This window comes from Polyodon spathula, chromosome 2, assembly GCF_017654505.1.
Source record: "Polyodon spathula isolate WHYD16114869_AA chromosome 2, ASM1765450v1, whole genome shotgun sequence".
Taxonomy (NCBI): domain Eukaryota; kingdom Metazoa; phylum Chordata; class Actinopteri; order Acipenseriformes; family Polyodontidae; genus Polyodon; species Polyodon spathula.
The window spans coordinates 79008460-79035647 of NC_054535.1; the positions used below are offsets into that span (position 1 = coordinate 79008460).

Below are 27188 nucleotides of genomic sequence, written 5' to 3' on the forward strand. Positions count from 1 at the left end.
TCAAGATCTTGAGATAATTACAAAACGGTTTGTAATTAACCATCATTACAAAGGTGCAGTGCTGTATCTAAACCCCCTAGCTTAATCCTGGGGTCATGCAGTCTCACCATAATTCTCTTATATCTGAATGTGACCAACGCTGCTTTCAGAATGCATATCACATGTTATGGGAATCGGCACTGTGTACACTATATAATTTCTTTGTATACAAAAAGTAGGAATAATACAATTGTAATACAACTTTACCATCTAACATAAAATGCCCCTGGACATTCCTGAAATGAGACTTGAACAGAAACAAAATCCGCCCCATGGCACAGTGTAGTTTATTTGTGTTTTTCATTTTAACAAGTACATTGGTCTTATTACTGTACAGATATGGCCACAAGTTTTGCATTACCTAGAATCTTTGGAATGGATTGAATTTAGATCTTTTATTTAACATCATGTAATCAAAGAAACTACAAAATGATACTGCAAAAGTCTGCTGGAAGCCATAGTAGTACAATATTTCATGTTCGATTTTTAAATATCATATTTTTCAATTACTAAGTGGTATGTAATTCAATATGTTAATGTATGATTATTCAGCAGGTTTAATTTGACTTTATGAAGCAAAAAAAAGTTAATTCTATAGGGTGATGCAAAACATTGTGCCCTAGCTGTACAATAAGCTTCCTTGAGGTAGAAAGGTCACCTTTTCTATATCAGATAGTGAAGACAAGGACTGTCCCTGGAGAATTTCGGGTGCCGTGAAAGCTCGGATGTCCTGGTGTGCAATGTTCTCGTCAGTAAAGGAGACATTACCAGACGGGAGTAGCAGCAGAGACCAGGGGGAGATGATGAAACCCAGAGCAGCAAGGTCAGCTGGAATGAATTAAAGTGGAAATTCAACATGTTACACTTTAAAATGGACCAGTTGTATTGGCTTTATGCACTAAGCTCAATGGCTTGCTGGTGCAAATACTGCATATAAGTCATGATCTAAAGAAACAGAACGAAAAAAATTGTTTCATTGGTTGTCCAAATACAAATTCACACTGATTTAACTGGCACGGCCAAATACAGCAAGTGTAAGGTGTAGCACCAGTGGAAGTGTCAGCATACACATTTGTAGACAAAGAGTGGCAGTCATTTGACAAATACACTGTCTGTTTATAAATCAGTATCCCATGAATGTGTTTTACTGTTGAATGACAGTCTGATAAGTCACTGACATGCTACAGCCATGATTTCAAATACGAATGTGTATCCAAAATCACTGTACATAGTTGTGTGCAACTATTCATCAACCACCATGGGAAAGCTGACTTCAGAAGGGGCACCAGTGCTCCAGATAAGGTTTTGGGTCATGGAGTAATTTTGAAAATTATTTAAAAATAATAATTTTTTAAAATTGTACCAATACTGCACTAAATGCAAAAAAAACAAACATAACACTGTATTTCTTATTGATGTATGGAAATATAAAGCATCCTGACTTTGAAATGTTGTTTAAAATGCATCAAGGTTATAAGCTTTTTTTTTTTTTTTATCCTGGATATACCAGTAGATGGTTAGCAAAGACTTTTTTCAAATACAAGAAACTACGTAGATAGAACCGCTCAGGAGACGTCTATTTCTAGTTTTGAAACATAAATATCTTTTTACTGACTTACAAAAAAAAAAAAAAATTGGGTGAACTTTGTAAATCTAGCCCTTTTGTGTTAGTATGAATTTCAGCAGTTTCACTTTCCAGCTGAATATTAGGTATAACCCACCAGTGTACCCACGTGAGATCCACATTGGTCCACATGCAGAGGCATTGCATCGGGTATCTTCAACACAAGAGGTCCTAGTTGTGTTACCTTTGCGAAGGAGCTCCTGGAGGCTCTCTACACTCTGACTCAGGATGGCCCAGATCTCATCTTCCTGCAGGGGCCCTCCCCGCACCTCCAAGGCCTCCGCCAGAGACACGTGCATCTTCCCTGAAGAAAAAAAAAGGGGAAAACAAGCAAACAGGAAATAAACAGCTGATTGCAGTTACAGCGGTTGATTGGGTGTTTAATGAAGTTTAGTTATTATTTTATGACTCTTTGTTCCATACCCTAAATTGACACTGAACCAACTTAACTTCCTTGCATGTCTTACTTAGTTCATTTATTGATACCTATAAAATTGGAGAATCTGTGCACCCCTGGCTCCGAGATAACCAATTTAAAACATACAGTGCCTATAGAAAGTCTACTTCCCCCTTTCAAAATTTTCACCTTTTGTTGCCTTATAGCCTGGATTTTTTTTTTCATTTATCTACACATTCTACCCCACAACTTCCAAGTGAAAAAAATATTCTAGAAATGTGTAGAAAATTAATTAAAAATAAAGTACTGAAATAGTTTGGTTGGATAAGTGTCCACTCACTTGTAATAGCAATCCTAAATGAGCTCAGGTGTAACCAATAGCCTTCAAAATCACGCACCAAGCCTCCACCTGTGTTAATTTGTAGTGATTCACATGATTTCAGGATAAATACAGCAGTTCCTGTAGGTTCTGCTGGGTAGTGCATTTCAAAGCAAAGACTCAACCACGAGCTCCAAGGCGCTTTCAAAAGAACTCCGGGACAAAGTTGTTGAAAGGCACAGATCAGGGGATGGGTATAAAAAAAAAATATCAAAGGCCTTGAATATCCCTTGGAGCACGGTCAAGACGATTATTAAGACATGGAAGGTGTATGGCACCACCAAGACCCTGCCTAGATCAAGCCTACCCTACAAAATGGATGACCGAGAAAGAAGACTGATCAGAGAGGCTACCAAGAGGCCAATGGCAACTTTGCATGCGCTAAAGGCTTTTATAGCCAAGACTGGTCAAAGTGTGCATGTGATAACAACATCCCAAGCACTCCACAAATCTGGCCTGTATGGTAGTGTGGCAAGAAGGAAGCCAATACTCATGAAAGCCAACCTTGAATCATGTTTTGAAGTATGCAAAAAAACTCAGGAGACTGGAGTGGTCTGACAAAACTAAAATAGAACTTTTTGGCCTAAATGCAAAGCATTATGTTTGGCACAAATCCAACACAGCGCATCACCCAAAGAACACCATGCCTACTGTGAAGCATGGTGGTGGCAACATCATGTTATGGGGATGTTTCTCATCGGCGGGGACTGGGGCACTTGTGAGGATAGTAGGGAAAATGAATGGAGCAAAGTACAGAGAAGTCTTTGAGGAAAACCTGCTGCCCTCTGCAAGAAAGCTGTAACTGGGACGGAAGGTCACCTTTCAGCATGACAACGACCCAAAGCACACAGACAAAGCTACACTGGAGTGGCTATGGAACAAAAAGGTAAATGTCCTTGAGTGGCCCGGTCAGAGCCCTGACCTAAATCCAATAGAACATTTGTGGCATGACTTGAAGATTGCTGTCCATCAACGCTCCCCAAGGAACTTGACAGAGCTTGAACAGTTCTGTAAAGAAGAATGGTCAAATATTGCCAAATCTAGGTGTGCAAAATTGGTAGATACCTATCCCAACAGACTCACAGCTGTATTTGCTGCCAAAGATGCTTCCACTAAGTATCAACTCAGGGGGGTGGAATTATGATCTTTCTGTTTTGTATTTTTAATACAGAATTTTTCTCAATAAAAGCCTTTTTCCCCCTTAACAGTGTGGAGTATGGTGCGTAGATAAGTGGGGAAAAAAACCTCATTTAAATGCATGAAACTCTGAGGCACTGACACAACAAAATGTGAAAAAAGTTCAAGGGGGTGTAGACTTTCTATAGGCACTGTATGCTAAGTATACAGAGGTGCATCTGCTCATAAAAAACACTTGCTGTTGGAAGTATATATATATAAACTTCTTAACAAGGTCAATTGGAAGTTAAAGCACATGCACTGTTAGTGAATGTTTCACACAGGTAGGGGCGATGTGGCCTAAATTACAAAACCTTATGCCTTAAAATATCACAGCTACTAGCATGCTGGGGTTGGGCAACAATTACTCATGGTCAAAACTCACAGCCTTCCACATGACCCTAAAAGACACACCATCCCCCATCTAAGCCTGCAGACAGCGTCTTTGCAGGGCAATAAAAAGCTGTGTGATAACCACTCCCCCCCACCCCCACCCCCACAGTACCAGTGACAGCCCCCTCTGGGTTAATGGGTAGACTACTGGGTTACTTGACAAACACTAACTACTTAAGAAGTATCCAAGTAATATCCTGAAGTCAAACAAAAGCCTGAAGACCACAGACTTAAGTTTGCATTTTTTGCTTTTAATTAGAAGGCTCGTTTTTTAAAAACAACATTTAACTTGGCTTTCCTTTATCTAAACAAGTCAGTTTAGCTAAAAAGGCAGACCTCAATATAGGCTGTAAAAGTTACACAGGGGTCATGCAAAAGTTACTGAAAACTTAACCTTTGGTTTACAGGTTTTTTTTTTGTTTTTTTTTTTATTTCAAAAGTTACTAACCAACAAGTACATCTATTTGTGCCATTGTGTGGCAATTGAATTCATTCTGTGGGAGTGGTACAGTAGTTTGCGTTACAGCGGGTAGTGACTTTTGACAGGCAGTAAGTACCTTGCTAATTAGTGCGATTTCCTGTAGGTGAGCTACAGTTCAACACACTACAACCCTCACATTTGAGACCAAGGCCCCAACATGCCTTACTCACAATTACAAGTGAAAACTCCAAGTTCAGCAACAACAACAGAATCGAAGCTGCTTTGTTTTCTCCACCTTGTGCATAAACACCCACGGTCTTAGGAGTGTCAGTTACCCACGTACAGTACGCCTTTTAGGACAATACATAAAGCCAACATTCAAGTGTAGGCCTGCAGAATATGCCTTAATCTGGAGAAGTAAATCCTACATCACTGCTTGGCGATACATACCATTGACTAGGCAAAATGTCGCTCTGGGAATTTCCATGTTAACAGCAATATGCTTCTGTTGACAGATTTTCTTATTACCAGCAAACATTTTCCTAAGGTTTCACAGACCCCAATATTACCTTATATGTAAGGCAGTCCAAGATTAGTGCTAATAGGGGTCTGTGAAACCACCCCTTTGTGATTTGGTCACTGTTGGCTAAAATATTTCACATCATCATGTAGCCAAATGTCTACAATGAGCATGTTACATTCTATTCCTAATAGTTAATGCGTAATAAATGGTGTAGAGGGTTAGAAAATTGAGGGGGATTTTACACTTTATGGTAAAAGCAGAACAAATTCATGGTTAGTTTGTAAAAAGACTTATCCAAGTCTTTTGGAAAAGATCAAGCACTTAACAGAAAGTTAAACAGAAAGGTTGTTTAGCTATTGGAACGTTAAATATGTTAATTTTAATATCCAATCAGTTTTCTTTCCTTTGAAACATTTTTGAGTCTGCTGGTGTTAGGAGTCCCCCTTTGTTATGGGGTCTTTAAGGGGAAACATTTTGCCTGGAGAGGGACTTTTAAAGTCATTTTAAAGTTTGTTCCCTTTTGGTTCCAACACGAACATAAATAATGATTTACAATTATATTTATTATATATATATATATATATATATATATATATATATATATATATATATATATATATATATATATATATATATATATATATATATATATATATATAATTGTAAATCATTATTTATGTTCGTGTTGGAACCAATATATACATATATATCTAAAGTGTTCCTTATACAACATAAGTTGTTACATTCTAGTACCATAACTGTCTTAACCAAAAAATGAATACAGCGTAAAAGACAATTTACGTATTCACTTGTTTGTGCAAGCTCTTTTGCGTAGCTTACTATATTGAAAAGCCTCAACTCCAAATACTGATTGATGGAATCAGCTTGACAGAAGTGTGTATGGGTAGGTTCCCTTTTGTGCAGATGCTTATCTAGCTTTTTTCCAGCAGGAATCAGGAGAAACTAATTTATTCAGTTACTGTTCAATATTTGTTATGCACATACTGCCAAGCATAAATTGATTTTTTTTAATAGACTTAACCCTCCCAACATTAAGAAAATAGAATTACTTAAATACAATGTATCTGTACTGATCATAAAAGTTCATTTTCAACAGTGGACCCCTGCTGGGGGGGTGGGGGTTGGTCACCGGGGTCAATAATACCCCTAATGGTGTTTGACAGGTCCTCTGGGATCTTAAGCACACAAGATCTGCGCATGATAAAGAGCTCAGCACCGCCACACATGTTCAAGAGTTTAGGTAATAAACTAAATAAATACAGTGCATGTAGTTTCAACTGAAATGCTGATGAAAAGTGCAATGAGACTACTTACAAAAATATCTGTAAATCACATCCATATGTTCCTGGAAGACGTCAAGCTCAACAAAATGTATGTGACGTTCTTAGCAGAGAGAATTGTAATTTTGCCATCTAGGCAAGATTTTCTACATGGAGGTCATTTACTCATTTATATTATAAATGGCCTCTAAAAGTAAAGCTTTGAGATCAGCACCACATGTTTAAAACTATTGTATAATTTAGTATATACATACATTTGCTTTTAAATATAGTCCTGTAATGTGTCATTTTAACATGTCATTATGCTAAAGACCAGGACCTTATAAAAGAAGTAACATAAAATTAGAGGTTTTACTTGAAAACATTAAAGAGATGGCAAAAAGACAGACAATCCCATTTACTGCTGACCAAAGCACACAGACATTTTTGCTGGTTTGCAAAATTACATTTTTGTCTCCTCCTAATCAGGAGGAAACATCTCACAAAAACATCACCAAGCATAAAACACTTGCTTTGTGGGAAATATAAATTAGTTACATTGTTTATAACTTATGGTAAAGTAGGTGTCTAAACCCAATGCTAATCTGCAATTAAAATAGTTTCCTTATTTGCAATGGTTTAATACAAAAAATATTTGTAACTTAACCAGAACATAAATTCAGCATGATCTAATTTTTAAATCCACGATGAAATGTGAGAGTTTCCAAAATGTAACCAAGTCAACACTACGTTTCAAGCTCTTGTATCCAAACTACAAAACAGTGGTTTGTTTAACTTGTAAGATGCCACACCAGTTAAAAATAGGTTTGATCCAGCAACTGAAATAAAAACAATGTGTCAAGTATCAACATCTTCAGCTATTGCTGGAGCACTGCCTCAGGAGATTTTCAAAATGTAAACCTATTCCTTTAATAGTTTCACTGGCGGTCACTGGATTCTTGCAAACTCTTTGCGTTTAAATGTTACTCTATCACAGAACATGTATTTTGAGGATGTCAAGGATATATCCTGCACTGAACACATTGTCTGCTTTGCATTTTGGACAGACTATTTAGTTAAAAAGTCCCCCGTGATCAAATGTGATTTTTTTTTTCTTTTTTTTTCTGGTTCAGAAAACAGTATGTTCTGTTCTACAAACCATTCAAATGTGGCTCACAAGTCTAAGCACAACTGTGCCAAAATGAAAAAGGTCAGCGTGACAATGGCTTCGAAAACATGCATGTCACTTCAACAGCATGCAATTTGGTTATTCAGTATGAAACTTTGAATGTCTTCTTCACATAATCAAGTTTATCGGTAACATACTGTACCACACCCTGCTTTTGTCATAAATAAACAATTATAAAAACCATGTACACATTCATTTTTGTATTTGCTTTAGATAGTTTTAAGTTAAATAACAAAAATGTAACGCAATCTAAATCATGTTGTACTAAAACAGTTTTATGGCTCTAGATGATTGCTTAAATCCAAGGTAGCCTTATATACCATTACAAGGTTATAACACTGAATGGTCTCGGCTCCCATTTGCTCCATAATGCCATTAGACTAGCACTTCCATTCTTGTTGTAAGGTCAGAACAAAGAGCACAGCCTCATAATTATGACTTGGAGAGCGCTGTATGTGTTCTCTGTGCTTAAACATGTATCACAAATTGCATTAGGTTGGGCAATGTGCCTAACACACATGCCACCATCACTGAAATGAGTTTGGTTGAAAATCAGAAGCAGTCAGGTGGGGACTGTGGTTGATTTTGCCAGGAATGCATTTTTGTATTTTTCATATTCACCAAATAGTTCTTATCTCAACTTTCCTTTTCTACCAAAGACTTAATCTCATAAGACACGGGGCATATTATCCTTACAAAACAATAACACAAGCAAGCAATAAGGCACGACAGGATGTGTTTTATACTCTAACATCACCATGCCCCAGTGAGCTACAAGTCACGAGGTGAAGCTTCGGTTTCCCAAAAGGTCGACATTTACATAAAACTGGTTATTTATCTTTACTGCGATAAAATGGCTGCCTTTTTTTAATTCTAGTGGCGTGTGGATATCTACCAATGATTTGCCCCTTTCTGAAAAGAGGTGCCAACCCCCATGTGACCTGTTTGGACGAATCAGGATTTAAAATACCCATTTTATAATAAATGTAAATTATTCACGTTAATTCAGTACTACTGCAAGCCATTTAAGACTGCAGTACATTTTGTACTGGTACTGTAATGGTGAGCCTATTGGATATTTTAAGCTAATGTCTTTTTATGACTAACTTTTGTAAATTATTTTCTCTTAATGTAATCCAACATCAAACAGTAGAAAAAAAACAACCTGAACACTGGTAGTAATCATTCTTCAGGTGGTGCTCCAATCATTTAATGAAATGTATGAATTTTATTGAGCTACTGTTTAAAAAAACTGTAATAAACAGGTTTGTAATGCACAGTACATCAACACAAAAAAAATTCTCCACTTGAAAAGAATAGGTCACCATGTTTCACCAGTATATAGAAATGAGTTGCTGTACTCTCTACAGTCTCATAAGGGGGCTGTCTCCCAGGATATCCAAGCTTCTGATTAAAGGGACATTGAAACCTTTTTTATTTATTTTTTTATTAACTTGAACAGCATCTCTTAAATATGATCCGTTACGGATGTTATGCACTCTACGGTATTCCCTGCACGCTTGTCAGCTTCAAGCTGCTTGATTGAGCCGCCTTGTGAGGGACAGGACTATTTATACCCACAGTAATGTACGGAAATACGTGGTAAAAACCATAGTGGCGCCCCCTAGTGACAATGATGTAATTTTAGAGAGTTTGTAAAAAAAACTATTGACTGTAAATGGCGCCACATACATATTAACAGAGGTCCATATTGATATAAGAAATAAAACAACTATTTTGGGAAAAAAAGTAAATGCGACCACACACAAGTATGGCTTGAAGTTTTCAGGTTTTACTTTTTAAATCAGGTGACAAATGTAGCGGATTTTGTTTCATAATTAAACTCAGAAAAAGCTGTTAATCACAAAACAATCTTTACTTTTACCTTCATATCTTGCCTGAGCCTAATTCTGGTCTCTTTAATTTTATTTCCAACAGAGCTGACAAACTACGTGAATTGTTCATCCCCGATCCTGCTTTTAAATCATATTTCATTTTTGCAGTTTCCTAATTTAATGTTGTGTTTTTGTTATTGTCCGCACTAGTTTAACAGAGATACCCTTACAGAATAACGATTAATACCTAGTGCAGAGTGTACACTGACAGCAAGTCAGTGGTCAATTGGAAGGTTTTTTTGCCAAGCAGTCAGCATCTTCAGGGGATTCTCATGAAAATCACCCATCTGCATCTCAGCCATCTACTTCTGATTACGAGTACTACAGTGACCAAAGCAGTTGCAAGCAGTAGTAATGCACAAAAATGCAAAAGCAAAATACGTTCTTATAATTTTGAATGGGAGAGCCGTGGCTTGTTTATCAAGACTAAGATTTACTGTATGTGAAAGAGCTGCTGGGCAAAAAAAAAAAAGAAAAGAAAAATCATACGTACAGATATACAGTTTTTCAATAATATTCGCTTAAGACACGGTGATGCTGTTTTTGGAATGCAGAAAAATACTAAAACACAATGCAGATCAAGGCAACAAACAGTGCTTAGAATCCTGTCTGTCATGCGAACGGTCTACTGTTAATATATCTATACACAGACAGAGATTTTTTTAAACTACTATATGCCATAGAGTTTAAACATTCATAAAAAAATGTATCAAAATGCCCATCCCTGGAGTTTATTAGCCTTTGTGTTAAAATGTATAGTTTATGGATGGGACGCAAAATTTGGGGCATGTTCATTTCAGGAACACATGAACAGAAACACTAGCGTGACCTCTGACACACACAACCAACAGAAACCTAACAAAACCCCAATAGTATCTGGCCAGTCATCTACTTCCAAGCAGTTATTTTAATTCAAGCAATTTAGCTGATGAAAGAAAAAACAAGCATAAAAAAACTAAACTAAAATCACTGAAGAAATATTAAACTAACATGCACTTAATCAACAGAAGTAGTATGCAACCAATGTTTAAACAAATGTTACTTAGTTTAGCTACATATAATGCGTTAGGTACCTGTATATAATAGACACAACAGGCATACAGTCTGTCTTGTGCTGTTTGATGTCCATTAAAAAGCTAATGGCTGAAACATGTTATGGTTTTAGTACTTGGATTACAGCCTTTTATTTAAAACCAAATTAACAGCCAGTAAAAGAAAAACAAAGTTAGAATTTTTTAAGACTCCCATTAGGTTATTTAAAAACGAGAAAAAAAAGGTTTAATTGGCAAAAAAATAAAAGCTTGCTCAGCATTACACAAGTTTAATTGGTCAAAAAACATTCCCTTCCTGTCTGCCTAAAATAATGACATACAATGTAAAAGGTTTCAGAGAAAGCTACAATTAAAAGAACCTTGATTATAAAGTACTGGCTTGTCATGCTGCCAGGGTAGCAAGCAGTTTAAATTACACCATGCTCCTTCAAAACAGCCATGCAATAATCACTACAAAACATCCAAAAGTCTACCAAGTTCAGCTTAAGAGGTTTGGTGTATGTGTATTTTTATTTTATATATATATATATATATATAATATATATATTATATATATATATATAATATATAGTGTATATATATATATTCTATATATTATACTATATATATATATGTGTATATATATATATATATATATATATATATATATATATAATTTGAAGACACATGCATGTATGTATATAAGACATGCCATGTACATTTTTGTGATAATTTAGAAATTCTATCATTTGTGTAACATCTTACCATTTGTGTTGTTTTCTACCTATGCATGAACTGTGAGAAGGGGTTGTAGCATTCTGTTGCCTGTGGCCTGTTGTCCGGACCACTCAGCGCTGTGATGTCACAGTACTATTATTAATTTTCTTTAGGCTAATCATTGTTGCATTGTCTCATACTTAATGTACAGTAATATAATTAATACAAGTGTTTATATAATAAGAAGAAGAAGAAGAAGAAGAAGAAGAAGAAGAAGAATAGGCACCATTTCAGTAGTTGACAATCAATATCCTGTGTACTGCGCAGTGGTCCCCACCTCGGGGCTGTTGTGTTTGGAGAACTGTTTTTTCAGTTGTACTGTCAGAAATATTTTTTTTCTATTGGGTAACTTTTTCCTTTTTTTTTTTTTTTTTTTTTTTAACCTAACTTGCTGGTTAAAAAAGGGTTGTATTTCTGTTACGGTTCATGTGTAAAATCAGTAAATCTACAGATTAACCATTATGTGTGTACATTTACCAGCTCAGCAGTCAATCAATAAAATAACTAAGGAAATGGTAGTTAATGATACATACAGCATTTGTGGTAAATTCTGAAATAAAGTAACATCAGAGAGCTTAATGGATTAATCTTTCTAAACTTCACTGCATCCCTTCATGCAATAATAATAATAATAATAATAAGTTTAGCAGAGTCCATGTATTTAATGTTTTGTCCTATATACAGACACGATCAGAGACAGATTTTTCTGGTTTTATTTCTAACGATTTTATCCCTTTGTGTATTTTACTTTTAAATCAAAATTTACCATAGGGAAAGCATTAGGCATGGTAATAATGACATCTTTTCAGCAAAATTTATGCCTCTACCGAGTATGATTTAGTATTATTAAGCTGAATTCATTTAGAAAAAAGCATAATCGAAGTGCATGCATGTTTTGCATTTCTGACTCATAGATAATGTGCCAAGTCATTCTGACCGCTGAGCTGGTAAATCTGCACGTATACCAGTTACTTTATAAATTGACTGCTGAGGTGGTAAATGTACACATATAACGGTTAATCTACAGAGTTACTGATTTTACACATGAACCTTAACAGAAATACAACCTTTTTATAACCAGCAAGTTAGGTTTCAAAAAAATAATTTCTAACAGAAAAACAAAAATCAGTTCTCCAAACACGACAGCCCCGAGCGGGAAGCACTGTGCCTAACACAAAACAATGAATGAGAACAGCTTGAGTTGTCCGAAGCCCGTTATTATTAGATATAAACACTGGCATTTATTATATCACTGTAAAGTAAGTATGAGAAAATTAAACAATAAATTAGCCGCACAGAAAATGAACAATACAACTGTGAAATCAGAATATAACAGCGACCAGTGAGTGATCGGGACCACTGTGACATTGCAGCGTCGAGTGGTCCCATGGAGTGATCCAGGCCACTGTGACGTCGCAGCACTCAGTAGTCCGGACCACAGGCCACAGAACGCTACACCCCCTACTGTAAACTGCTCTGATCTTGTCATCCACTTGCTTCAGATGGTCAGATTACATAGTTTGCAGATTAGATTAAAAGTAAATTAATTTACAGGTGTTTGATAAGCAGGGATCCTAGTTTTCTGCAATAAAAAAAATTATCCGAATAAAAATCTGCATTATTCCGCAATTAAAATAAAAGGCTAAGATTGAATAAATGCAGATTTACAGTTTGAAGTTCTGTAAGGCGCCCTCACCAGATGTCGCTTTTATGCAGAATTCTGTGTTTTTTTACACAGGATATTTTAATAAAACACAAAACAATAACAGCAGTGCATTTCTAAAACGCAGATGTAAAAGATAACATTTCCCCTTTTCATCCCCTATCCGATCACTTTGTTTATATTGCAAAGTAGTTTTATGCAACGCAACAAGTAAAACTTGCTCAACACTTGCTCAAAAATCATGGTTTTAGAGCATGGATGAGGCCTGCAGGGTTATGCAAGACTTGCAGCAATTGGAATTACGAAACCTGTATTTTGTGAACCAGCAGAACAGGGTTTTAGGTGCCAGAACAGAGTGCAGACCTGCAAACGCTCTCATTTACTTGAGGATCATCAGAAACTTATGGCAAAGAGACTTGCAAAGAGCACGAGTCATTTTGGACTTGGGTGCTAGAAGGACAATGCAAAGAACCTTTAAACAGCAACACTGTATGTAAACAGCGATGATGTTGACAGCTACCCGCAAAGGCATGGTACATGTTCTACAACTCAGATTTTTATGTTGTGAACGGCGGATGTTCAAAAGCATTTTCTATTTCTACTACCATTATGTATACTGTGCACTGTTTTGCATGTTAACTTCATTAATCTGAAATGGTTACACTGGAAAATAATAACTATGTTAATGCAATATGTAAAAACGCAGATCTTATGGTTGAAAACGTAGATTTTGAGATGGTATGCTTTTTACAATTGCACATTTTTGCAATTTTGCAAAAGGCTAGCGCAACTTCTGCATCTCATTAAATGGTCAAGATAATTAGTTGTGTTACCGGAGTTTAACAAAAATTGCTTTCTTTACTTTTCTTTCTTGCCGTCTTACTTTAGAAAATAATTGTCAAACATCGAAAGGCATTGTAGCTCGGCCGATACAGTATTTGTAATTCTAGCACAACGCTCTTAACTTTTGCACAGATCCAATCCCATCAGTAAACACTCACAGCATGCAGATTCATGCAGAGTCAGACCTGAGGGGAGCAGAGAACCTCTGCAGCTTAATGCAAAAATAATGGCAGATACCAAATTTAACAAAAAATAAAAGCTTTCCTTTGCTTAAACCCTTTACACAAAAATGATGCACAGGCTTGACTATCGATAGCTGTCAAACAATACATCGATAAATCGATCCATTGCCTCAGCTTTACTCTTAAGACTTTCATGTATAAATCACAACTGAGAAATGTGTTAACAGTAAAATTGCTTTAATTTACAGGGTTTTTCTAAGAAACTACTAAATGGGCTTGTGGAAGAGCAAAGCTCTGCCCTTTTAAATTGGCAGGGATGGGGTTAACTTCCCCTACCTGCCTGGGTTTATTATGTTCAGGTGGCTGGGGTTGATTAGTTGATTAGGTTGATTAACGATCAATCAGCACCCAGCCACCTGATATAAAAGGAGGCCTCTGCTTCTCATTTGGGGGAGAGGGAGCTGAGGAAGTAGGTTGGTTTTTTTTGGTTGTGTAGAAAGTTTGAATCCAGTGAAGGCATTGCCCAGCCTGGAAACTGTTATTTTTGTAAGTTTTGCTTTTTATCTTTTTTGTGTTTAAATTGCTTTGTTTTGGCCCTTGTGCCCTTTCATTTTGTGTTTATTTATAATAAAATAGTTATTTTTTTTTGAACTGCAGTCTGTCTCTGGGCCTCTATCCACTCGCCAGCCTGCCACAGGGCTTTTAAATCATAAGTCTTACTTTTTCAATTGAATGCAGCAGTGACTCCATGCAGAATTATTGTAATAAAGTGTGTCCAGCATAAAACACTTTATTTTTCATTACAGCTTTAATAAAGATTAGTTGCTTTAACAGGTTGTGATCTCGTTTGTACGTTCTGATTATTAATCAAAAATTAAGGCTTAGCCAATTTAAAAGTGAATTTAGTCGTTTCACATGAAAAAACAAAACAAAAAAACAAACCTCTGTAAATCAATTTTACTATTAACCTGTTTCTCAGTTGTGATTGAGATACACAAATGGCTTAACAGGTATCAACTGAATTCTTAAAGGAGAGCAGAAAAGTCAGGGTAAAGCACTGAAAATCAGAAGCCCTAATTTGGTTATCAAACAAACAAAAAAAAGCCTTGCATGTTTTTTTTTTCACCGCCCCAAGTGTAAAACTAAAAATTCTCCGACAGCATAGAAAAATCTGTGTTTTTCCGCAGCATTCCTAGGATCCCTGGTGATAAGCAGCTGTGGCTTTTTACTTTGTTTAAATTGTAACTGAGGATATGCTTATTTCTTTATTCATTTAGTACTACACTATGCTGATAACTTATAATGATAGTTTCCTGTATCAGGCTCACTCGTATGGTACAGCAGAGTTAGGCTGAGACCAATGAACTTTAAAGGAAGCGATAGGTTTCAAGTAAACAGCAAACTTATATACCATATACAACCATTTCCCAAAACTGGTCACAAACATAGTAACTTGGTAATTATCACAAATGGGATTCATGAAATTGATGCTGCAGCTTTAAGATCCCAGAGAGCAAATCAAAGTGAATCAAAGCTACATAACACAACACACACCAGTGAGCCTACATGATTCCCACAGCAGTTTACCCTTGGCTAAACTCAATCCTGAAGAAGTTCATTGGTCTGCACCAAATCCAACAGGTTACTAATTTTGCACTTTTTTTGCATTTCATCTGGAATAACTTTGAAGTTTAACTCCTGGAAGGGCTTTTTTTTTTTTTTTATAAAATAGATCTATGACTACTTGTTTTTCCTTCTCATAGATCTGTATGCCTTGCTGTAGTCCTTTTGAGAACTTGGCTGTACACCAGACTCACAGATGTGGTTTAACAATTACAACACAGAAGCATACCTAGAAAACACTTAATTTATAATCCAGCACTGTCAATTGTCATTTGGCAGGCAGCATGCAGACCAAATCCTGGATTATCCACTCTTCAGATTTTAAATACTTGGCGGATAACTGATTAAACCCTCTACAGCGTTTATGAGATTATCAATGCTTACAGTAAACTATAAAGAAAGAAATTAGTTTAAATCACAAAATGTTCTTTAAAATTCTGATTGTGGAAATACATTCAGTTTGAAAGAGCATCTGTGGTTCTCACACTGGGGTCTGCAATCCACAGAACAACTATAACCCGAAATATATTAATTTTGTTTAACCTGAATACAAGTATTAACATTGTGCAGCCCTGAACTTTTAAGTGAATAAAAGACTCGCTGTCATGCAAATTAAAAGTGCTGATCCCAAAGGGGTCAAACATACCTAACTTCCAATTCAAATATAAGGATGTCAGTTTGCTCACACGGGGGTTTGGTTGTAGTTATAACCCTCTTGGGAGTTTTATAATGCTTTTAGAAGAGCATCTTTACATTTGTTCCTACATTTTCAGGGTTTTTCAACGGTTGACTTGAACTTGTTATAACGAACCTGAAAAACAACATGACAGTATATTAACAGTGCAGTCCCTTTTTTTTTCCTATTCAACTGAATGCAAGAGGACCATCAAGAGGATGGGGCTAGATTATCTGGATGGGCTGTAGAATGTTTTTTTGCCCGCTTTATCCCAATTCACATGATTTCTACGTAAATAAAATAATGATACTATTAATTTAATCTTCCTCAAAGACCTAATCCAGTGTTTGGCTGGATAATACCAAAATAGCAATTAGCAGCCCTGCACTGCCTCAAACATGTAATGTACAAAATCTGTGATGGCTCACGGAAACCCAGTTTAAGAAGCACAGGATTTAGAGGGGATTAAAGTTGACCAAGCAAAATAATAGCTATCAGAATACTACTGTGTGTCTGATTTCAATTAAAATGTAGAGTCAGACTCTTTTTGGCTTTCCTGGGAGAACAAGAGAGCTTAGAATACACAAAACCAATGTGTTGCAAAAGAAACGTATCAGTTTCTTTACCCATAAAAGTATCAAATGATCATACAGAGGTGCGGTAATAAAGATTTACACTTCATAGTGTACCTTGCAGACCATGACTGGAATTGTCATTTACAAATGACTTTTTTTATTTTGGAAACAAATTAATTCAGATTCAGCTCTGTTGTTAAATAAGTTACATATTCCTACAGCAGTACAGTAATTTAAAGCAGACAAATATACATCTTTCTGCTGAATGTACAAGTGCAGCAATGCATCTGGGGTGCAGTCAACATCAGCCCAACATTTACGAAAACTGCAACCCACACAAATCTAAGCAGCTGTGTAAATTAGCCCAATCAACACAATGATCATCAGCGCCTGGTTTCTGAACAGAGTTCAATCCAAATAATCAGTCCGTCCAGCTCTAACAGACTGACAAACTTAACACCTCACTATGCATGTACAGTATGTAATTCCAAAATGGTGCTTTGAAGAACTTTAGCCTTTGTATGTTTGTAAAAATCCTCTGGTACTGTAAACTAATACCCTGAGGCACATTGAAAAAAGCTTTACCTCATCTACTTTCTTTAGTGTAGAGTACCTTTAACATTGCCCATAGGGATTTTACTTTAAAATCAAACTTTAAATTTTCCTCATTTTGGAATCTGTCCAATTGACCTAAATTGGCCACTGGTATTCTTGATAACTAATTGGAATATTTGAAATGTGAAAGTATTCTATAATAAGATTACAATAAAATTATTTATTAATTACATTCTATGTACCACTACAAAACAACATCCACCTGACCCCCTTAGCCTAATTTTAATATTTCAACAGAACTCATCTTGGAAAGGAAAGACGGGTGTAGAGCGCACTACAAAAAGCACAGCAGCTTACTTCTGAAGGAACCATTTCAAAACAATGACACAGAAAGCATGCAGAAACCAATTTACTGCCCCTGCAATTCAGAAACATTGCATAGATATGGGGAGGTTTAATATGTAAAAAGATGTTGTAAAAACTATTAAATGTTAAATTCTGAATCTGAAAGTTAAGCATGATTTCTCAAAGTGTGATAAAAAAGCTACCTTGGTAGTAAAAAGAAAACCTGATGCTGGAAAGAAATATCAGCATACATATTATGTTACTTGCATTGATTTGGGTTACACACACACACACACACACACACACACACACACACACACACACACACACACACACACACACACACACACACACACACACACACACACACACACACACACACACACACACACACACACACACACACACACACACACACACACACACACACACACACACACACACACAATCTCAGGGTTCTTGCAAGTGCTGTTGAGTGTAACAGGCCGGTACATTGTTACCTGGAGAAATGACGCTGTAATCAGCCTGCTACGCTGCGTTTTCAGTTGCGCAACGGCCCAAAAATATCGTTGATTATTCCTTTATGTGAGAAATTGGTTTGCTTAAAATACTTGTTTCAGCTCTCAAACTCTTCAACGGGTTGGTTGTGACAGCATGTTCTTTAGTTTGGTGTGTATAATGTATGCGACACAGAGACAAGATTGAACTTCACTGAACCATTAACATTCCTCCATTGACAGATGAGACTAGATCATGGGTGCACCCCTGACAAACAGCTCTAACAACCATTTATTATTATACCAGAACTACGTTCCCTCTAAGACTTTCATTTAGTTAGCCACTGTGGCTAAAGTAACTTAACATTTTTTAGTCACACTGGAAAAACTTTAGCCACTTAACAATACTATTAGCAGATTATAAAGAATGTTTTAGCGAGGCAAAAAGAGGTGTATTTTATTTGAAATCATGTATATTTAAATGTCAGACCCTACCATTTACAATACACATAAATATTATATTTATATTGCACTATAACTCTGATTCCCATTTAAATAAATACAAAACTTAGTCCCACGTGAAAAAACGTCATTACAGATTTATTAAAGTCTTAATAGGTTTGCAGAGATATTCATGTATTGCATAATCCTTTACATTATTTTGACTGACGTGGTTTTCTTTCCACTACCGAATGGTAAAGCAAAATTGTGCCAGTAGACAGTGCTTTTAGTGTATGCTAATATGAATGCCTCCCTGACCAACCGTAGCTGTAATTACACAAGATTGTACTAGTGTGATTAATAGTAGTAGGATTGTACAGCTACTACTGTGTTTAAAAAAAACCTTTTTTTTTTTACCGTGTTCTTTCACCTGTGGCTACTGATAGTAATACTGCACCGATTCTGACATTAAAACTCAGCAAATCCCAGTGAGACAGATCCTTTTAAAAATAATAAATGTGTTTATTATTTTATTAAATTATTCCTCTTTCGAATCCACTATATTACTATTTCCAAATATATCACAACACATTTTATAGAGATAGCAAACAATGTGTGGTGGGGGGGGGGGGGGGGGGGGGTAACAAAAAAAAACACAACAAAAACAACTTAGCTGTGATCTTGAAGCCGCGTGTTTCCGGCCTGCCGTCTGTGAAAAGGTTCTTATGGGACCAGAGGGTATGTTTGAAACCATGACCATAACATTTTTTTCTGTTTGGATGCACAGGTTTTTTTTTGTTTTGTTTTTTTGGGGGGTGGGGGGGTTGTTTGTTTTTCACAAGCAGCGCCGTTCGCTGACTTTCTAATTAGAGCCTCTGTCCTTCCGCCAAACACAATGATTTTGGCATGCATATTACGTGATCAAGCTAAAGAGCTTTCACTGAGCAAAATTAAATCAAACTAAACAGTCTGTATTGATTCATCTACCAGCACATGTTGATTCGGGAAAAATAGCTGATCCACAAGGGAAAACGTTTCACTTGTGGTGACGTAGCACAACAAACTAGATTAAATAAATAAACCGTTCAGACGAAGAACCGTAATGTGTATTCCAAACAATTTTGAGCTATTCAATCTTTTTTTATTTCAAGGTCTTTAGAAAAAAATCCAGTGTTTCACAATAATCCTTTTGTATGACTTCAGTTTCCCATATATAGATTTTCATATAGTATGCAGGTTTTAAAATATAAAATGTGGGACACAGTACATGTCCAGTTTTACTTGAGAGAAGTGGAAAAAACGTTTATGTTGTATAGTCCTTAACTATGGAACAAGAGTGACAAACAGGTTTTCCACTTATTCTTGAAAGCAGATGTGTGCTCAAGTGTAAGTTACATCTTTTAATGGTGCAACAACCATATACCGTGCCTATAGAAAGTCTACACCCCCTTTTAAAATGTTCACCTTTTGTTGCCTTATAGCCTGGAATTAAAATGCATTATTTTTTTTTTTTCCATTTATCTACACATCCTACCCCATAACTTCCAAGTGAAAAAAGATATTCTAGAAATTTGTAGAAAATTAATTAAAAATAAAAACTGAAATAGCTTGGTTGGATAAGTGTCCAACCCCCTTGTAATAGCAATCCTAAATTAGCTCAGGTGTAACCAATCGTCTTCAAAATCTCACACCAAGTTAAGTGGCCTCCACCTGTGTTAAATTGTAGTGATTCACATGATTTCAGGATAAATACAGCAGTTCCTGTAGGTTCTCTCTGCTGGGTAGTGCATTTCAAGCAAAGACTCAACCACGAGCTCCAAGGCGCTTTCAAAAGAACTCCGGGACAAAACTGTTGAAAGGAACAGATCAGGGGATGGGTATAAAAAAAAAATATCAAAGGCCTTGAATATCCTTTGGAGCACGGTCAAGACGATTATTAAGAAGTGGAAGGTGTAATGCACCACCAAGACCCTGCCTAGATCAGGCCATCCCTCCAAAATGGATGAACGAGTAAGAAGGAGCCTGTTCAGAGAGGCTACCAAGAGGCCAATGGCAACTTTGCAAGAGCTACAGGCTTTTATGGCCAAAACTGGTCAAAGAGTGCATGTGACAACAATATCCCAAGCACCCCACAAATCTGGCTTGCATGGTAGGGTGACAAGAAGGAAGCCATTACTCAAAAAAGCCCACCTTGAATCCCGTTGACGTATGCAAAAAAACACTCAGGGGATTCTGTAGCAAAAGGTTTTGTGGTCTGACGAAACTAAAATTGAACTTTTTGGCCTAAATGCAGAGCGTTATGTTTGGTGCAAACCCAACACAGCACATCACCCAAAGAACACTGTTGGAAAACATGGATCGAGAATTGATTAGGGGTTTTGCTACGCATGTGTTACGGGCTGTGTTACCGCAAGGATATAATAATAGTCCAACGCTGTTTCATCAGTGCATGGCTAACATTTTGCAAAGTTGTTCTCAAACAGATAACATCATCCAGTATGTGGATGACATACTTCTACAAATGGATACCAGGGAGGAGCATTATGGGCTCCTTGATGAGGTTCTCACTTTGTTGGAGGAGGCCGACATGAAGCTGAACCCGAAAAAGGCAGCACTAATGAAATCATCTGTTTGTTTCTTAGGAGTACAGGTGGAAGCTGGAGGACGTATACCTGACCCAGAAAAGATTAAGTTGATTCAAAATCTGCCCCGCCCACACACAGTTACAGCCTTGCGATCACTTTTAGGTATAATAGGCTTCTGTAGGGACTTTATAGAGGGTTACAGTGAGAAAGCTGCACCTCTATATGAACATCTAAAGGGAAACCCAGGTAAGGAAGACACACTTACCTGGAACAGTTCATCACAGAACGCTTTCATGACACTCAAGACGTCACTAACACAGGCACCAGCTCTGCGTAGTCCAGACACCACACTTCCCTTCATCATTGAGGCAGCCGCATCAGACACTCGTTTGTCAGCAGTACTCATGCAGGAAGTGCATGGTAAGTGTATACCTGTGGGGTACTTCTCACGTATGCTTACACCGGTAGAAAGATCGTATGATCAATGTACAAAACAAATTTTGGCAGTACATTGGATTGTGACGCACACTGAATACATTTGTCAGTTTGGGAAAATAATAGTACATACACCACACACCCCAGTCGCTCTGCTCATTAGAGGGCAGGTGAAGGGAGTGTCAGCCCAACGATGGGGCAGATGGGTTACTGAACATGCATCTAAAAACATCACAGTTAAACACTCTGCATCCTACACACTTGCTAACATGCTCACCTATGAAGGGGAGGCTCATGAATGTACGACACGACAGTTGGAGGCAAAGGCTGGTCCTTTTGCGACAGTCCCGCTTGCTGACTCTTTGTCTGTATATGTCGATGGCTCTCGCTTTTACGACAATGGCCTGTATCACACAGGTGCAGCATGTTGGGCTCCAGCTATTGGAAAGGAGGTACTGATAAAGTGTAAACCCACAGACTCTGCACAAAAAGCAGAAGTGATAGCTGTACTAGCAGCACTAAGGGAGTTCACAGGAAGGCTTACTATCTATTCAGATAGCGCATTTGTTTGCAATTCCCTTACAGAGTACTTGCCGGTGTGGCAGAAACAGGGTTTTTGTACAGCCGACGGTAAACCACTAACACATTACGCACAGCTCTTGCAGATCTGGGATCTGGCCTATGAGCGTACACCAGGCACACTAGCCATTTGTAAAGTCAAATCACATCAACCAGAAGGCAGAACGGTACAGGGAGATCCAAACAATACTGTAGACATGCTAGCCAAGAAGGCAGCCATTGATGGGATCCCATGGGATTCCTCAACTGATCCTGTTCATGTATCACCTGTCACCACGGCCACACCTACCATGTTAGATTTGAAAAAGGCACAGGCACTCGATTCTAAACTGGTTGAGGTCATGGACGCCATTACCGCACAGCAGACACTTCCGCAGCCTTACCGTAAATACAAGGACACATTGTTGGTATTCGAAGGAACATTGTATCATACCACACCCCAGCTTGCCTGGGTGACACCTCACTGTTTACGCAAGGATCTAGTCATCTACATGCACCAAGTGAGTGGTCATGCAGCATCACAAAAAGTGTTAGACCTCTTACAGGGATGCTACTGGTGGCCAGGCATGAAAGCAGATATAGATCATCACCTTACGCTGTGCTTAATATGCGCACAAATGAATCCAGCTCCCGCACGTGGCAAGGTCCCAGTGGGTACCTCACATTGGAATGATGGGCCCTGGGAATCTATTCAAATTGATCACACAGATCCATTACCTACAGCCAAAGGAGGATATAGATATAACCTAGTGGTAGTTGACATGTTTACACACTGGGTGGAGGCATTTCCTGCACGTCGATGCGATGCTCTTACGACAGCCAGGATTCTATGGGAACAGGTCTTCACTAGATGGGGCTTCCCTAAGAGACTGGAAAGTGATCGTGGAACCGCATTTACGTCCAAGGTAATGGCCTGCCTATGTAAAATGTTAGGTGTAGAACAACACTTCCACATTCCTTACCACCCGGAGGCTAGTGGTATGGTTGAACGGATGAATCGCACATTGAAAGATGGTCTCAAGAAGGCTGTATTAAAAGCAACTACTGATCTAGGTAGATCTACACCTGACTGGGTTGCAGCTTTGCCCGGAGTGCTAATGGTAATTACAGCAACTTCAGTGCGAACAACAGGATATACCCCATTTGAGCTAATGACAGGAAGGACAATGCGGGTGGCACACCCCACAGGGGTCCCAATCCCTATTACGAGCAAGGTTACTAATGACCAATTCCTTCAACAGGTACAATTAGCTCTCCAAAACAAACTTCTGGATGCTGCTAACCGGATGGGGGCAGCACATCAATACACAGTTCAGTCCTCTCAACCCCCATATAGGATCTCCTTTCAAATTGGAGACCAGGTCATGCTAAAAAACTTTTTAAAAGGCGGGGCCTGGGAAGCTAATTGGGAAGGTCCATATCAGGTTATGGATAAGTTGGGTGAAACCAACCTGAAATTGGCAATACAGAAACGTGGCAGTCCAATACAATATTTTTGGTTCCACGGTGACCAGTGTAAGCCATATCAGAAAAAGGTCATTGAGCCTACACAAACTGCATAAGAATATACACTAAACCTGGTCTTTTGTGTCCCCACAGGTGAATTATGAAATACCAACTAACAACCTTGATTGGCATATTCACTCTGCTTGCTGAAGCACGATGGGACCCACCAACGACATTGGTAACAGAGACACAGTGTATAAAGAAAGGACAGTATGTGCAGTTACAATTTCAAGATAGCCTGGGGCTCCAGGCATGGAAAAAGGACGGTAAAATGTTTGGTCTTGACAAAGTATGGAAAATATCTGGTAATAATCAGCCCAGATATGTCCAAAAAGGAGGGGACATAATACTACAATGTCCAGGGGACAGATTTGGAGATATTTCATTATGCCAGTATAATAATGAGAAATGGACATTAACAAAGGTCACGACAAACCCAGAGAAATGCACCTACTCGATTACGAACTATGATGATTCAAAGGGAGGTGTCTGGGAATTTAAAGTTATCTTTGTAGCGGGTGATGCACCACGTGATAGGGTTTGCAGATATAAAGTAAAAACCTGGTCTGATAATGATGTCCAAAGGTTTCTGTGGTCTAAGAACCACAAGGGACGGTATGAATCTATTATATGTGAACCTCCACAAGAACGGGAAAACCCAGATAGTTAGGAAGACGGACAATTAATGGCTGGACACCCAAAAAGGTATTTTAAAAAATCAGACATACAGGATGTTGACACAATATATCAGTATCAATATCCAAATCAAATTAGTAATATTTCAGTTCATAGTCATAACTGTTCATACAAATCACTCAAAAATATAACATTATCATGCAAGGAGGACAAACCCAAAGTATGTCCCCCTTTGCACCCCCTACCTCAGGAAGGTATCATTCTCGGACCAGAACGAAAAACTGTTTTGGATAATGTGAATATAGTATTATCATATGTGATGTATAATTTCACGAATCTAACTGTTATGTTTGAACAGCATTGCAAGCAACATACCAATATCCAGATTTGGCTTCAAAGGGAAATAGGTAGTACAATAAAAGATTACAAAGAGCGAATAGCCGAACGAATGTATGAAGGTAATGAGAAACGTAGGAAGAGGGGGCTTTTTGATGAAATAGCAGGCTGGTTTGGTGCAGGAAATTCTGTTGCAAACAGCTGGGATATTTATCAAATGTCAAGAGGGCAAACTTGGATAGCAAGTACTGTTGGAGAAGGAATGGAAAGATTGGGGAATGGACAAATGTATGTAAATCAAGGGATTGGACTCCAGGGTACAGCCATATATGAGCTAATGGATGGAACAGAGGGAGCCTTGCGCAATTTGACCAAAGCAATAGATTGTAGAATATTTGCGGGTGACCTTTTAAAAACAATGAAGGAAGAAATAATGGACATTAGGCTAGGAGTGGTACCTAGACATGCACAGGAGGAACTCAGGTTGAGGTTGGCAATGTTCCATCCTGATCAGACTGACCTCCTGGGAGCTAGTTTAGTGTGGCCAAAGGAGAATGGCAAGGAACCACCTGGTCACATAGGGTTCTATCTCTCAATACCATACATGGATCCTAATAACCAGTATAAAGACAGTTTGAAGATTAGACCGATAGGAGTACTACACAATGAGACAGTGATAGTTTGGGAAAAGGCTACGTGGAAAGTTCAACGAGGGAACTGGAGTGGTGTGGTGCATAAAGCATGCTGTTATGAAACAAATAGTCATGTAGTTTGCCGGTGTCCTGCAATCAATGGAATCAATAAAAATAAACAGTGAATTAGAGGTACATCCACTAGAGGGGTGGAAAAAAGCAGTGCAGGCTGGGAAATATCAATGGTGTGTGTTGAGTAACCATACCAATTTTAAGTATGGAGATTTAACTTGTCAGACTTCTCCAGGATTTTGTTTTACTCCAACACATGCAGTTCAGATTGGAGATCTATATATACCTGAAACTGAAGCAGAGGAGTTCCAAATTACAGCTTGGTGGGATGACACATATCTAGATTCATATTCGGTCATTTTTTCTCAAATGCACAAATTGGTTAAAATAGCCCTACAAAGAGCGGAAGAGAAGCTGCTCAAAGCTAAGGTCAAAGTTGATTTGGCACAATTAAAAGCCACTGTATTGAAACAATACGGATGGTTAGGGCAGGCCTTAGGGAACACTTTTTGGGATTATATTGTTTTAATAATACTGTTATTAGTAATAGTATTGATCCTGTGGAATAGCATTCAGTGTTTTTGGTGGAAAAAAGAACAGCGACAGTTAGAAAGGACCATTGACAGATGGGAAACTGTAAACTTACTGGGAGCCACCATGAATAAGAAATGACACCTGTGTACAGTGATATTAACTGTATTTAATGTATTTTTCTATGTTTATTTTTCATTTTTTGTATTATTTGTATGTATCTTTGTTTTGTTTTTGCTTATAGCACACTTACACATAGAAACAGAGAAAGCAAGGTAGATACCTACACATAATGGAGAGACTTAGAATGAAGGAACATGCTTCACTATAATATATTATACAAACACGTTACTTGATGTGACTACTCAGAACCAGCGAAGAGGACATCAGAGGGCTCGGGATCACGTGAGCAACTTGGTTGTAGCGGGTCACCCCCCTCCATCTTATATTTTAAAAGTAGGGTATGTTGGAAAACATGGATAGAGAATTGATTAGGGGTTTTGCTACGCATGTGGACTGGCAGAGCTATACTGGTGTTCTTTTCTGAAAAGAGACTAATATTGCAGATAGCAGACTGTTTGGTTCAAATTGCATGTACTGCTAACCATTGATAGAGACGTTGCGTCTACAAACTCTTGCCCAACAATGACTGCAAGCTAACGAGATAACAATGCTGTGGACTAGAAGGGAACAGGCTCTAAAGACTTCACAGAGATCAAAAGAGATAATCCCACTGGCATCAAAGGGGGTCGCAAGGAGATAACAAAAGGCACATGTATGGACCTTTTCTTTCCAGGAGTGTGAAGAATGCACTGAGTTCAGAGGTTGTCCCACTAGACTACACACACAGACACACACACATTAACACTCACACAATAAATTAAATTACCTTGACCATTGGTTAAGTGTCAGAGAAAGGGGAGGTGGACCATCTATACAGAAGGGTATTTAATGTCATGCAAACATTGTAATGTTGAGTATTGTGTTTGTCCTGTACCTGGGACCAGACTCCCTGCATATTTCAATAAACCTGGCAACTGATTGAAGAAAAGGACTCTGTGCATTTTCTTGAATCTACTTAATCACCATCATTTTTTTTTTTGTAAGTTACTTCAAACACCATGCCTACTGTGAAGCATGGTGGTGGCAGCATCATGTTATGGGGATGTTTCTCAGCGGCAGGGACTGGGGCACCTGTCAGGATAGAAGGGAAAATGGATGGAGCAAAGTATAGAGAAGTCCTTAAGGAAAATCTGCTGCCCTCTGCAAGAAAGCTGAAACTGGGATGGAAGTTCACCTTTCAGCATGACAACAACCCAAAGCACACAGCCACAGCTACACTGGAGTGGCTA

At 37.9% G+C, this 27188-nt stretch overlaps 1 protein-coding gene across 1 annotated transcript in view; it reads right to left on the reverse strand.

Annotated features, from left to right (window-relative positions):
- LOC121326998 (tyrosine-protein phosphatase non-receptor type 13-like) overlaps positions 1 to 27188 on the reverse strand; it is a 34744-nt gene that overhangs the window by 579 nt on the left and 6977 nt on the right. Inside the window, exons 2-3 of the mRNA XM_041270722.1 lie at positions 1773 to 1967; positions 698 to 867 (exon numbers count right to left, since the gene is read on the reverse strand). Of these exons, the coding sequence (XP_041126656.1) occupies positions 698 to 867; positions 1773 to 1962 (360 nt within the window). The 5' untranslated portion in view covers positions 1963 to 1967. The remainder of the gene's footprint in view (positions 1 to 697; positions 868 to 1772; positions 1968 to 27188) is intronic.